At 49.3% G+C, this 12,628-nt stretch overlaps 8 protein-coding genes across 8 annotated transcripts; 3 read left to right on the top strand and 5 right to left on the bottom strand.

The window, feature by feature from the left end:
* Positions 1 to 17: 17 nt before the first annotated feature.
* Positions 18 to 1,175, bottom strand: GSF2 (Gsf2p; the record flags this gene model as incomplete). The annotated part of the gene is made up of 1 exon (XM_002552309.1): positions 18 to 1,175. The coding sequence occupies one exon, from the start codon at positions 1,173 to 1,175 to the stop codon at positions 18 to 20; it is 1,158 nt and encodes a 385-aa protein (XP_002552355.1).
* Positions 1,176 to 1,864: 689 nt separating this feature from the next.
* Positions 1,865 to 5,731, top strand: RSE1 (U2 snRNP complex subunit RSE1; the record flags this gene model as incomplete). Its single annotated transcript, XM_002552308.1, has 1 exon — positions 1,865 to 5,731. The coding sequence occupies one exon, from the start codon at positions 1,865 to 1,867 to the stop codon at positions 5,729 to 5,731; it is 3,867 nt and encodes a 1,288-aa protein (XP_002552354.1).
* Positions 5,732 to 5,772: 41 nt separating this feature from the next.
* Positions 5,773 to 6,771, bottom strand: AIM32 (Aim32p; the record flags this gene model as incomplete). Its single annotated transcript, XM_002552307.1, has 1 exon — positions 5,773 to 6,771. The coding sequence occupies one exon, from the start codon at positions 6,769 to 6,771 to the stop codon at positions 5,773 to 5,775; it is 999 nt and encodes a 332-aa protein (XP_002552353.1).
* Positions 6,772 to 7,011: 240 nt separating this feature from the next.
* On the top strand, positions 7,012 to 7,479 carry HIT1 (Hit1p; the record flags this gene model as incomplete). The annotated part of the gene is made up of 1 exon (XM_002552306.1): positions 7,012 to 7,479. The coding sequence occupies one exon, from the start codon at positions 7,012 to 7,014 to the stop codon at positions 7,477 to 7,479; it is 468 nt and encodes a 155-aa protein (XP_002552352.1).
* A 10-nt stretch (positions 7,480 to 7,489) lies between these two features.
* Positions 7,490 to 8,764, bottom strand: GAL80 (transcription regulator GAL80; the record flags this gene model as incomplete). The annotated part of the gene is made up of 1 exon (XM_002552305.1): positions 7,490 to 8,764. One exon carries the CDS (start codon positions 8,762 to 8,764, stop codon positions 7,490 to 7,492), a length of 1,275 nt encoding a protein of 424 aa, XP_002552351.1.
* A 708-nt stretch (positions 8,765 to 9,472) lies between these two features.
* Positions 9,473 to 10,348, bottom strand: SUR7 (Sur7p; the record flags this gene model as incomplete). The annotated part of the gene is made up of 1 exon (XM_002552304.1): positions 9,473 to 10,348. One exon carries the CDS (start codon positions 10,346 to 10,348, stop codon positions 9,473 to 9,475), a length of 876 nt encoding a protein of 291 aa, XP_002552350.1.
* Positions 10,349 to 11,371: 1,023 nt separating this feature from the next.
* Positions 11,372 to 11,860, bottom strand: KLTH0C02794g (uncharacterized protein; the record flags this gene model as incomplete). The annotated part of the gene is made up of 1 exon (XM_002552303.1): positions 11,372 to 11,860. The coding sequence occupies one exon, from the start codon at positions 11,858 to 11,860 to the stop codon at positions 11,372 to 11,374; it is 489 nt and encodes a 162-aa protein (XP_002552349.1).
* A 248-nt stretch (positions 11,861 to 12,108) lies between these two features.
* KLTH0C02772g (KLTH0C02772p) lies at positions 12,109 to 12,597 on the top strand (the record flags this gene model as incomplete). Its single annotated transcript, XM_002552302.1, has 1 exon — positions 12,109 to 12,597. One exon carries the CDS (start codon positions 12,109 to 12,111, stop codon positions 12,595 to 12,597), a length of 489 nt encoding a protein of 162 aa, XP_002552348.1.
* Between the last annotated feature and the right edge of the window lie 31 nt (positions 12,598 to 12,628).

Raw genomic sequence — 12,628 nt, 5'->3', positions numbered from 1 at the left:
GGACAATCGCCTGCCGACTACTGGGTCTTCTTGGCGTCCGCGTCCGCAGCGCCGGTCTCCGGCTCGGGCGCGACCTCCTTGCGCAGCTCTACGAGCCTCGTCAGCTCGGGTCCGCTCTCGAACAGGCCCAGGCGGCGGAACTTGCGGATCTGCTGGTTGATCGCGGGAACGTCGCCCTCGCACTTCTTGATCACCTCCTTCAGGTCCTTCTCCAGCTGGATCAAATACTCCTCACTCAGCACGAACTTGCGCGACTTCTCCATGGTCTTGAACGTGGACTCCGTGAACCGCTTGTCCAGCGGCGTCTGGAAGCCCTCGCCCTTCTCCAGGTTCACACCCGGGTTCGCGGCTACCTGCATTATACCGCTCTTGTACGCAGGCACCAGCCCGCCCGCCTTCTCCAGACGGTAGTTGTAGTAAGTGTCTCTGTACTCGTCGTACGTGGCGCGCTTGGCGCCGATCCACCCGACCGAGCGCAGCGTCTCTTTCAGCTTGTCCGCGTTCTTGGTGATCACCACCTTCCGGGTGCTGTAAAAGTCCAGGAAGTTGAATGAGACGGGGTTGACCAGGCCGCTGTAGAACACCAGCGCCACGAATATCACCTTGACAAAGTGCAACGCGAAAAACAGCCACTGCGCCACTACGCCCGCGGAGTTGACCTGGACCTCCTCCGCAAGCTTGTCCGCGATCGCGTTGTAGCCGTACCAGCGCGCTACGACCATGATACGCTTCGACAGTTGGTTGGTGAAGCAGATACCAGGCGTGGGCGAGATCACATCGGGCAGATCTGTGTACAACCAGCCAAGCAAGATCGCCGCGAATACCGCGATGTTTCTGTAGGACAGCTCCCACTCGGGCAGCACCAGCTGACCGGGCCACATCTGCTCCCAGATCTTCTTGTTCTTTAGCTCCAAAGGCTCACGGTACTTCCTCTCGTCCGCGTCGTAGTGGAATAGCAAGCATCCGTTTTCGGTCAAGAACCCCGGATGCATCGACTTCGACAGCCCCGTGGGCTGTTTTTTGTAAAATATGGATGGTCTGAGCACCATGAACCGGGACAATCCCTCATTCTTGTCGAAAACCTTCATGATCTTGGACTCGAACGTGTCCTCCTTGGACACCTGAAACGTGTAGTCGTTCTCGCAGTCATCGTTAATCCGCACGCAAATTTCCATTGTGTCTTGTGTTGTGCCGGCCTTAGCGACTATTATTTACAATTCCTGAACGCTGAATCTGACTTCAGACACTTGTCGCTCTTATTCCAAGTACAAACAACCTTAAACACACTCAAAAGTTGTCAAGACGTTTGCCACTTGATTTTAAAGGTATGCGTCCGATGTATAAATTTTTTGACATCTCCAGCATATGTCGTATCTGACCATTGAAAAAATCCGGGACAAGCGAGGGAGAGCGGGGCTTCGAGTACAGAGGCCGAGTACTTCAAAAAATTGGAGATCGGCCTGGAGAGTGAATACATATACGAGTACTTGGTGCGAACGCGCGTTTGGACAAAGAGACGTTAAAAGAGGCGCTATTTTGCCAGAACCTGACGAGAATGTACTACTCGAGCCGCGCTCACTTGGGAACCATTTTATCCGAGATTTTGCGCTGCCGGCGCACTGTTTATATACTTTTTTGACCACCGCGCGTGGAAGAGCACGCTCAAGCTTTACATGGGGGATGTTAGTAGTCGGGAACAAATCTCTAGGGTCTTGAAGTGCTCCTAAGCAAGCAATCGAGCTTCGGGCGCGTTCCCTTTCGGGATGATCTTTGGATCACGTGGCTGGATATCTCGCTTTGAATTTATGAAAGCATATTTCTGCTAATCCATCAGCTCCTCCACTCCTAACCGCTCACACGCTAAATGATCGTGGACTCTGCAGATCCCGTTCTTTACCACCTGACGCTCCAGCGCCAGTCCAACTTTGTTCATTCCTGCGTAGGCCACTTTGTTGACTATAAGCATCACCAGCTAGTCCGTGCGCGCGATGCAGGCAAGAGACGCAAGGGCAGGAGAGACTACCAGGTGTGCGCCGCCACCGAGACACATATCGAACTCTATGATGTGGAGGATGGCAGTCTGAAGAGACTCGTTTCGATACCGTTTTTCGCCACAATAACAGCCATGCAAAGCCTGCCGATAGATAGTAGTTACTCTTTCGTGGTTCTGCTCACGGACGCCGGTAATCTTTCGGTCCTTCAGTTTGTCTACAACTCGGGCTGCTTCAGGCTACACACTCTTTTGAACGAGCCCTTTGCTAGAAGCGGCATACGAAGGCTTTCACCTCAGAAACACCTCTCGGTCGACCTCCATGGGCGCTGCATCTTTCTCTCCGCGACTGAGCGGAACAAGCTCTGTTTCCTCACAGATTTCAAGGACAATGCACTGAGCATATCATCACCACTGGTTCTCAACAAGCCAAACAGCATAACACTCAGTACTGCGGTATGCGATGTTGCTTTCGATAATCCCGTTTTCGCGTCGTTAGAGATTGACATGTCAGATGGCTCCAAGTCTCTGATCTTCTACGTGCTCGACTTAGGTCTAAACCATGTCGTCCAGCGCAGTGAGCATGAGCTACCTCGGGATGCAAACTTTGTAATTTCAGTGCCCAACTTAGAAAAATATGGAATAAGTACCAAGGGCCCAGAAGGTTCCCAGGATGGCGATGACCTGGTCAATCCCTTCGTACTAATTGGGTTGCAAGACCGCCTACTGCTAAAAGACTCTCATGGGCTCTATAGCCTCGAAGTTCAACTGCCGACCCGCGAAAATGAAGCCTCGCCCACCATAATCATAACTGCCACTTTGCACAAGCTGAAGAAGGAATTTTTTATTTTGTTGCAGACAAATACTGGGGACCTATTCAAGGTTAAAATAATACCCAACGAGACTACTCGGTCCTCTCCTAAGCTTACTGTAACATTTTTTGACACCATTCCGTGCTCATCAGGACTCCATATTTTTAGGAATGGGCTGATGTTAGCGCTCGGAGAATTTGTCGCTCTTAGCCTTTACGAGTTCGAAGGTTTGGGAAATGACGAGGATTTCTCTTCAATTCTTACATCTGATGACCCTCAACGAAAACTGAAACTGCGACCGGTCGAAGAGCTTCAGAACCTATCACTTCTCGACCAGTTCAGAGGATCAAATCCTGTGTTGTCGCAAAAAGTCGTGGGGACAACCCCCCTCACCATCCTGTCACAACAAAAAAACACTCTGGAGACGCTGACAACTGGTGTCAACTTCAGCGAACTTATTTCGTCCCCCCTCCCCCCCAACCCTGATAATGTGTGGACCATTAAATTACCCTCCGAACTTGGGCACCGACTTGTCTTTTTAAGCCTTCCAAAAGCCACCATGGTTTTGAAAATTGAGGATGGTTCACTGGAAGAGCTGGAAAACGCTAGCGAGTCATTTAAAACCGAAAATGATCGAACGATATTTGTTGGACTGATGGGAGAGAGTTCCATCATTCAGGTTTGCGAGAACTCGCTTTCGCAAATAGCTTTAGCTAAGAAACCGCCAGTTCTGAACAGCAAGCTCGAGTGGTTGCCTCCTGCTGGTATCAAAATCGTTGAAGCTACATGTTCTTCCACACAGCTAGCTCTAGGGTTGTCCAATAACGAAATTGTTTGGTTTGAACTCGACACTTCCAATGGCGGCGAAGTCTTAAACGAATACCAGGACCGCGTGGAAATGCCGGATAAAATCACAGCTCTCAGCCTTCCGCAAACTTTTAAAAGCGACTTTTTAGCTGTTGGATGCCAAGACTCCTCTGTCAAGATTATCGGGCTCAAGTCAACAAGCAGAGACAGCTTCCTCGAGGTTCTCTCAATGCAGGTCGTATTATCTCCACCCAGCGACCTAAAGCTCGTGTACTCTAAAGGTCTTTTATTTTTACACTTGGGGCTGGATGCTGGTGTTTACATCCGCTCTAATATTGACAAAACTGATGGTCAACTATTCGACATACGAACCAAGTATCTGGGTTCCAAGCCTGTGAAAGTTTCCGTTCTTTCAGAAATTGAGCTCAAGGCATCATTAGAAGAAGCGGGAGAGGGCGAGAGCGACGAAGACGAGAGCGAGAGTGAGGATGAAGGCACGAACCAACCAAAAGGCGTGGAAGGTTCCTCCTGTGCTGTTTTGCATAGTGATAAGACGTGGCTCAGTTACAACACTGCGAACTTAATGCTAGTACGACCATTGATCATAAACGGAAAACAATCTTTAAGTTCTGTTGCAATGTTCAGAACAAATGACATCAAAACTAATGGCTGTTGTGCGGTGTCTACAAGCGGTTCGCTCTTAATCGGACGCTTCGATAAATTCACAACTGAAGACAAATGGTTTCAACAAAAGAGAATAGAGAAAACTGACGAGGAATCTGACAAGAGCGGTGAAGGCGTCAGTCTTTCGGGCCATCAGCCCTTCCAGGGTCGAAGAATTGTTGCCGATAAATTTGACCGCAAGACATACTTCGTGATTGAAAATAACCATAAAAACAGCAGCTGCCGCATTTCTGTCTACCGATCTGGGAAGTTATTAAACTTCGGCACTGATGAGGCTTTCATTAGCATAACAGATTGCGTGTGCCTGGATGCTCAAAGCGTCCGATTTGGCGGTGATGAATCCCACTTGGTAATGTCAACAAGCAACGGCAAGCTGAAAACCTTTGTTGTGAACATCGAAAAGACGACTAAAGGCCGAAGATACAATCTCACTTTTCTGCATGATACAGCTGTCGAAGAAAAGGTCTATTCAATGATAGCTTTCAAAGACAAGCTACTTATCAGCTTGTTCGGGAACTTAGTGCTGTATGGTTTAGGCCGGTCTCAGCTTTTGAAAAAAACAATAACACCAATGCCTCCGTCCGTTACTAAAGTAACTTCCATCGCACAGTGGGAAGATAGCCGCGTGGCTGTTGGCGATATACACGAGTCAGTAACCTTGTTTTTATATGACAAGCGAGCCGACAGATTCATCTCGATAGCAGATGATATCACAAAACGACATGTAACTGCGTTGGAGTTTTTGGACCGCTCAACTGTTGTCGGAGGTGACCGTTTTGGAAACATATGGGTTCTCAGGCTTCCTAGCATCCACGAAAGGTTGGTTAGCGACGAATTTCCCTTTTTCTTGAGCAAGTTCCACAACAACGTCAATAACAGCATTGCAAAGAACATAATGGAATGCCCTTTCAAATGGGATCTGGTAAATCATTTTTACGCAAACGATATACCTGTCTCGTTGAATGTCGTCAAGAACATGCATTCATCAGACAAAGTTTCCATTCTTTACTTGGGATTACAAGGCTCAGTGGGATGTTTGCTTCCCCTCGCGACTAAAAAAGAAGCAGAATTCCTAGAGAAGCTACAAGGTGGCCTCAGTGAAGCAGATGAAGCCTTTTATATGGACTTCGAAGCTCAGAAAGCCTCGGAAGAATCAGAACACACCGATGACTGGAGTATGGATTACAACCAAGGCACTAAATTGAAACACAAGAGCCCTCGGCCTATAGTTGAGGGTGCTTTCAGCCTAGTCGGAAGAGATCATACTGTTTACAGGAGTTACTACGCACCAGTAAGGAAGGTAATCGACGGTGATCTATGTGAGCAGTTTTATCAGCTTTATCCTAGCGAACAAGAGTTTTTAACGAAGAAACTCGGCTTCAAGGATGTAGCTTTCGTGAAAAGTCGTCTAGCTGAGTTCCGAGCTAATCATGTATAAGAAATTGTACGAATATTTACGGGCCTGTTTATAAACATTACCTAACTCTCGAGAAGGCACCCTCCGCGAAACCAAGGGGTGATAATCTCATTCCTTCCTAAGTGTTCTAATAGAGTAGGTACTGCAGATGGAAGAATCTTTCCGAACCATAAGCTATCGACGGTCGCCTTGCCATCGGCTTCGAACCCCAGGAACTTGTAAAATATAACATTTCCCGCGAATTTGTGCCCACCTATGTGGGAGACGATAGCCAAATCTAGATCTTCCTCAACTTTTGCTTCGAATTCTTTGATAAGTCTCGGCGCGATCTGCCCACACCTTTCGTCCCTTTGATGATGGCCGCAAACCAATACTAGGTTGTTTTGGTAGCTCTGAGCCGCGAACTGTTTCATGCCTGCCGCAGCAGTGCTTGCGACTTCTCGGTGTTCGAGCTCCTTTGAAATAGCATCCGCGCCTTTTAAGTAATCTGCAAATGCCACCGCTCTTCCTCGCGGCTGCTGCACCATCCCTTCACCAACGAAGTATGCAAAATCTTTAAGCTCGCTTTGCGAAACCTCGTAAACCTTCATATCAGGAAGGGCCAGAAATCGTGCCTTCTTTTCCGAAGACGGGTCGCCAAGCGATTTGCTGCGCATCACTGATATCGCATTAATTAGAATGCCTTCGCCCCTTTTTGTTTCTTTCAGGTGTTTCTTGACCTCAGCAATAGCAGAATAAGGCCATTCAGGATTCAGCTCGAGCTTCGCTTGCCAAGATCCTTTCCATTCTGGATCTTTTCCTGCTTCATCAGGGGGAGATATTAACATGAGGTGCTTGTGGTAGCTTGGGGTCTTCTTGGGGAGATCAATGCTGGCGTCTAGTTGGGCGTCTCTAGGAAGCTCTCGATTCAATTTCTGTATGAAACATTCGCACGACTGCTGAAGCTGGGCCGAAGCCCCAAAGCCAACATGCCGGTACTTACTGTGCAGGGCTCTCCTTTGGGTCGTTCCTTGCCTCAGTTCAACGAGAGTCTTCAACCAGGGGGCGCGCACTCTGAACATAGTTTAGGAAACTTGATAAATAACCAATGGCGAAGTAACCTAATTGAAAAGGCGGCTTGGCCTGGTTTTCATCTGTATCGTAGTTTTAAACTTCATCGTTTTGCTTACTCCGATTATCTCCGGCCTCAAAGGATTTTTTTCAATACCTTTTTAATAAGTGATGAGCTCGAAAAGTGATAATGAGATGAGCTAGCTGTGGCACTTACAAAACATCGATCATAAGCAGTTTTTAGGACGAGAATGTCTGCTAAGTGCGAAATATGCAACCAAGAGCCCTCTAAATATAAATGTCCGAAGTGCGCAGTTCGGTACTGTTCTTTGTCGTGCTTCAAGGACCAGGAGAAGCATGTTCATAGCGAAAAAGAAGCAGAAGAGAAAAAGCATGTGTCTGATAGCGAAGGGCCTGAAGCAAAGTCGGATACTGGAAGGCTACCGACTGAACAATTTGATGAATTGTACCAGAACACTAAAGAAATCCAGGAGCTGCTAAGCTACAACACAGTGAAATTTCACCTTGCTAAAGTGTACAGAATCCTGAATATAGGAGTGGGAGCGTTGGGCTCTTCGGATACGCAGACGTCGGCAGAAGTTAAGCAACAGCTCGCAGTAGACTACCTGAATACGCTCAGGTACGGAGGGGTTCACTACAACGAAGCCATTGAAGAGTTCTGTCAAGTGAGCCTAGCCAAGCTGTCGAATGAAAGTTAGGCGGCATGAGTTAAACTGCCTCAAAAGACGTAGGTAATGTGGTTTTTTGTTGGCTGCTTTCTATCACTCTCTGGATGAGTTGATGTACGATCAGAGCGTCTTTAAAAGTTGGAAACCCTTCAAAGAGAAAGCCTTGTCTTTCCAGCTTAGGTGGTAGCTTCGTGCGCGGATTGGTTCTAAAATGGAAATCAGCAATAGCCTCATAAATGCGTAGAATGTTCCCCACGACTGAGTTGTAGTTCCGGAGATGGTATACCTCCATAGTCTCCGCGCCCGACGAACCAGTTGAGACGTTCATTGATCCTTCCTTTTTCAGGCCACAGAAATACAAAACCAAATTAGACATCTCAGCAAACCCAGCATCGCCCTCGAGCTTGAGGTCGCCTTTGGTTCCGTGGATGTCAATCACTAGATTCTTGCTGAACTTCTTCACTGGGGTACCTCCTTTGAAGCTACAGGACACGGGCACGTTGCCATGGCTGAGGGAACCCTGAAATAGAAGATGATCCGGAGCGGTCTTTTCAGCTTTTTCGCCTGTTTTCTTACCATGTTCATCGAGAAGGACCTGGTACGGTATATTGTTAAATATCATAGCATTAATTTCGGAGAAGTAGGAAGCGGTGATGTATTGCAGAATGTCTATTGTGTGGCCGAAAGCAATAGATAGCAGGCTCACGCCGCTTGCGGCATCGTAAAGATATTTGGGAGACTTGATTGGGCGCTCGTAGCCGTACCACCCACCATTTGCAGCGATTTCGATGCTGTTGATATCACCGATGCAACCCTCGCTTACCAGCTCTTTTGCTCTAACGACGTAAGGAGACTTGCGCCCCTGCAACGAAATGATGGTCTGGACCCCACGCTCTTTTGCAGCTTTGTGGATGGCTTCGGCTTCCTTGAGATTCTTCCCCAAGCTCCACTCGCTGTATATGTACTTGAGGTTTGGATTGGCTTTGGAGTTTTCAAGAAGCTCCATGACAATGGTGAAGAGCTCTGGGACGTTCACAGATATCACCACCATATCAACGTTATCATAGGACGCGAACGAAGATACGTCACTGAACGCTGTGGCCTTGGTAAGCTTCAGTTTTTTTATTGTGGCCAGAGACGTTTCTATATCTAAGTTGAGCAATGCTGTTACTTGGAATTGTGACGGCAACTGCAAGATTGCCGGATAATGCGACTTTATGGCCCATCCTTTGTAGGCTGAGAGTCCAATAAAACCAACCCTGAGAGGATTCGCCTTCGGAACAGTGGACACATAGGACCTTTTATTGTTGTTCATCGTGCAAACTCGGTGCAAGTGGACGCCGCCGCAGGTTTTTGGAACGCTGGCACAACTTTCTTACAAATGCTTCCCCAGGTTAGTATGGTTATAAGAAACTGTTAGGGCTTATGTTTGAAAGTTTAGGGCTAAAACAACAAAATCCGTTCAAGTCAAGCCCATCACAGGGCAAGCGTGGCTAAGGTTAGACCACGAAGGAGAGACTTAGTGCTAATGATATGGTATTAATTAATTATAGAATTCTTCGAAATAGTTGCTCACCTACTAGACTACGCCAATAACAACGCCACTTAAGCCGAGGTAAAGGAGCACAGATAGATGAGTTATATTTCTTCATTGCAAGGGAGTGAATTGGTATCCAGGGAGGTGAATGGAATTCAAGCCATGATAAAAGTGGTTTCATACTGTCCACTCTCCACTATTATTTTTTTAGGGCTTTTGTTTCGACGCTCCTCGCTATTGTAAAGCTGCGACACTGAAAAATTAGAGAGCAGTGGGGTCCACCAGCTAAACAGTACCAGGAGAGACGGATTGAGGATAGTGCTCAGATAATACAATTGATACCTTGAGGGCCGTTGCCCTTAAGAACTAGAATGTTAATAGACGGGGGTAAAAAAAAAAAAGGGGGCGGTGGGCCCGATGGGCTTAGCTTTTGAAATATGAGGGCGGCCAGTGAGGCGAAATAACAGTAGACCGTCACTGGGCAGATTACAATGACTCTTGGTCTCCAGCCTTCTGGGTTCTTCTAATCTTGAAGAACTTGATGCCGCTGTGGTGGGCCTCTGGCTGAGTCTCTGGAGCAACAGTGGCGCGGTTGTGCTCCAAGTCCTCGTTAATACCGTAGGACTCGGCGTCTGGGATCTCGGAGGTAGCCTGCTGCTTGCCTTGGTACATCAAAGCCTGCTCCTTGTACTTCTGCATCTCAACGTACTCCTTGTGAGACTGGTAGGCTCTGCGGATGAAAGCGGCACCGGTACCGAAGAAAATGTACAGGGAGCACGCGACACTGGCCCAGGCAATACCAAACAGCGTGGCGCTGATTTTGGCGTCTCTGTCACCGTCCTTGAAGGCGTTTCTGGCCATCACGGAGGCAGCAGTCTGCAAGCAGACCGCAGCGATGTCGAAGAGCGCGCCAACGGTGGAGAGGATGAACACCACCTTGGTGAACGAGTAGGAGCACCATGAAATCACGTACAGCAGGAAAGCCACGCCGATAAAAGCGAGCGCAACCCAGAAGAAACAGAAAGAAAATCTGGTCAAGTAGTAGTAGGTGTTTCTGTCGCTGATGAAGTCCGAAGGGATGTTGGTCGTGGTGCCGAAGTTGTCCTTGGGCGAGATTGGGTATGCAGGGGACAGGTCGTTGCAGCTCAGGTTGCCGTTGGTGTAGTCGCACAGACCCCAGAAAGTCCATCTGGACACCGAAGGCGCAGAGCCCAGTCCACTGGTGTCTGCCTGCAGCCAGTAGAAGCGTTTGACGGGGAAGCTGGTCGTGGCTCCGGAAAGGATAATCAAAATCAGCAGCAGGGTGTTACCTGCCAAAAACAGTAGGGTCACGGTGCGGTTAGCAACGCTCAAAAGGGCCATCTTGTTGCGTAGTGAGTCGTTCGAAAGGGATATGCGCTAATTAGCCTGTGCCAATCGTTTCTCTAACTTCTTGTGAAACCTTTGCGCTTGCAAAACTCTCGAATTTTTCAATTTCCAAAGGTTCTAGTCTAGAGAGAGCTGTCTTTTTCTCCTGAAGATTTATATCTACCACGCCGAAAAATTGTCGGGTCGACCCTGGCGAAAGCCTTGCTTGGAAGTTTCCTTGTTTGCTATAAATGCCTTCTCCGTAGCTGTCTCCCGCTAGAAAACCTCGGGAAACTTTTTTCCATACGCAAGAATTAGCTGCAAGAACATGTAATTGTTTGCATTTAACCCGTTACGGCGGGGACACGCAATAGAAGAGCGGTCAGAGAGGGATACGCACGCAGAGCTCCCGCGGCGGGGATGCCGCAGGGGCCGCTGTGGACACACACAAGGAGCCCAGCGGGAACGCAATGATTAGTTAATGGACCGGTATAATGCGTGCAATAGGAGGGCATCGCGAGCCTCGAGTGCTAGGTCACGTGGTAAAGGTTGGTTATGACGTAACACGCACGCGTGCCCTACGTCTATGATGCCCGATGCCGCTTCGTAGTACGTGCGCACGGTGTCTATAAGACGCAGCTACGGTAAGTCCGGCTGCGCCCACGGAGGCTCTGGCGAGGGCCGGCGCGAGAGAGGCAGAAGGAAACCGGAGCATAGAGAGCATGGGGCGCCCAGAGGTCTGGTAGCCCTGCGCGTTTATCGGTTGTTCTGGAGTTTCGGGGCCAAGGCTCGGGGCGGTAGAAGCATTTCTGTCGTTGGCTTCTGTCGTTGGCTTATGTCTTCGGCTTCTGTCTTCGGCTTCTGTACATGATTCTGGCTTGAGTAGCTTGTGTGTAGTTCGTGCTTTTCTCTAGCTTTTGGGCAGAGTTCTGCTGCAGTAGTGCAGCCAAGTGTAGACCCTATTGTGGGGCGCTACAGCGTGGCTAGAGGAAAATTCACAATCTTGCCGCGGGGAATAGAGCGGCCGCGTCAGCCGGGCTAGGGTTCAGACCGGTTACTCCAGTTTCTGGGCTTTTTAATCTTGCGCTCGGGGTCTGCTTGCGCGACGCTCGCCCGGTTCGGCTTCGCGCGCCTGTCGCGGGAAGCGAAAGAGCCTAGCGGCGCGGCAACGCCACTAGCTGGCGTGCCAGGCGCCGCGGGAGTCCTTGCTACTACTGTGGGAGCACTCGAGTCTGTTTTCGCCGCCGCGGAGCCGCGAATCTCGTGTTTCCGATTCTCGCACCACTGCCGCAACTCTTCCGCGGTGCGGCCGCTCTCGAGCTGCTGTAGGACGTCGTCCAGACACTCGGCATACCCTGCGTGCCTGCTGAGAGAGCTGCGCTCCGACGAAAGCCGGTAGAGACTCGTCACGGCGTTGGCGGCTATTTTGAACTCCTGAGTAACCTGCTGGTTCAGCTTGTCGATGGCCTGATCGGTGGCGGGCCGTTCTGGTGGGAGACTTTTTTCTAGGGAGTTGAGACGGTCCATGGTGGTACCTTTTGAAGCTTGTATCACGCGTATCCTGCTGCGGTCCGAATCTATTCACCAGTAGTCGTTATGTATCTTAGCGGTAAATCAGCTTGTCTGCGCTTTTAGGTTTGGAAAAACGCATTATGGTTTGGTCACTATTGACGTAGAACCTTTTTCTTCCATTACATTTCTTAAAAGCGACTACAACAACTGGTGATCATTATCGGACAGAGAGCTGTCTTGAAGGTCGATAGCAGCGCAGGGAAATGGTACCGCAGTTTGGCACAGGATTCAACGGCGATTTGGGAAATACTCTGAAAAGGGACTTACAACATGGCAGCGACGGGCCGCAACAGCCGACCAGGAAGCGGCTAAAGGCATCGATGGGAAGTTTCCCGGGGAGAGCTGCCCCCGCGGAAAACACAAGAGAAGCGCCACCGCTGATAGACGATGCTGTGTGTGCGATAGCCATGAGTGCGCGCCAAAACTCCAGCGACTCTGCGACGTCGTCGCCGTACGTGGAAATTGAAGACTACATATTGGAGGGCTACGGGTCGGCTCTCATAAACGGCAGTTACAACAGCAGGTTGAGCCTAGACAATATCACCGCAGTCAATTACTGCCTTTACGACAAGGATCTGGAAGAATTCGACGACAGCGACAACGGGACTAGTGACGGCAAGACGCTGGTCGAAACGCCGGAGTCGCAGGATGTGGATATGGACATGGACATGGACATGAACATGGACCGCTAGGAGGTGCATTCCAAAACAGATACAGTATTGC

The sequence above is a fragment of the Lachancea thermotolerans genome (genome assembly GCF_000142805.1).
Source record: "Lachancea thermotolerans CBS 6340 chromosome C complete sequence".
Taxonomy (NCBI): Eukaryota; Fungi; Ascomycota; class Saccharomycetes; order Saccharomycetales; family Saccharomycetaceae; genus Lachancea; species Lachancea thermotolerans.
This window is presented reverse-complemented; position numbering and strand designations above follow the sequence as displayed.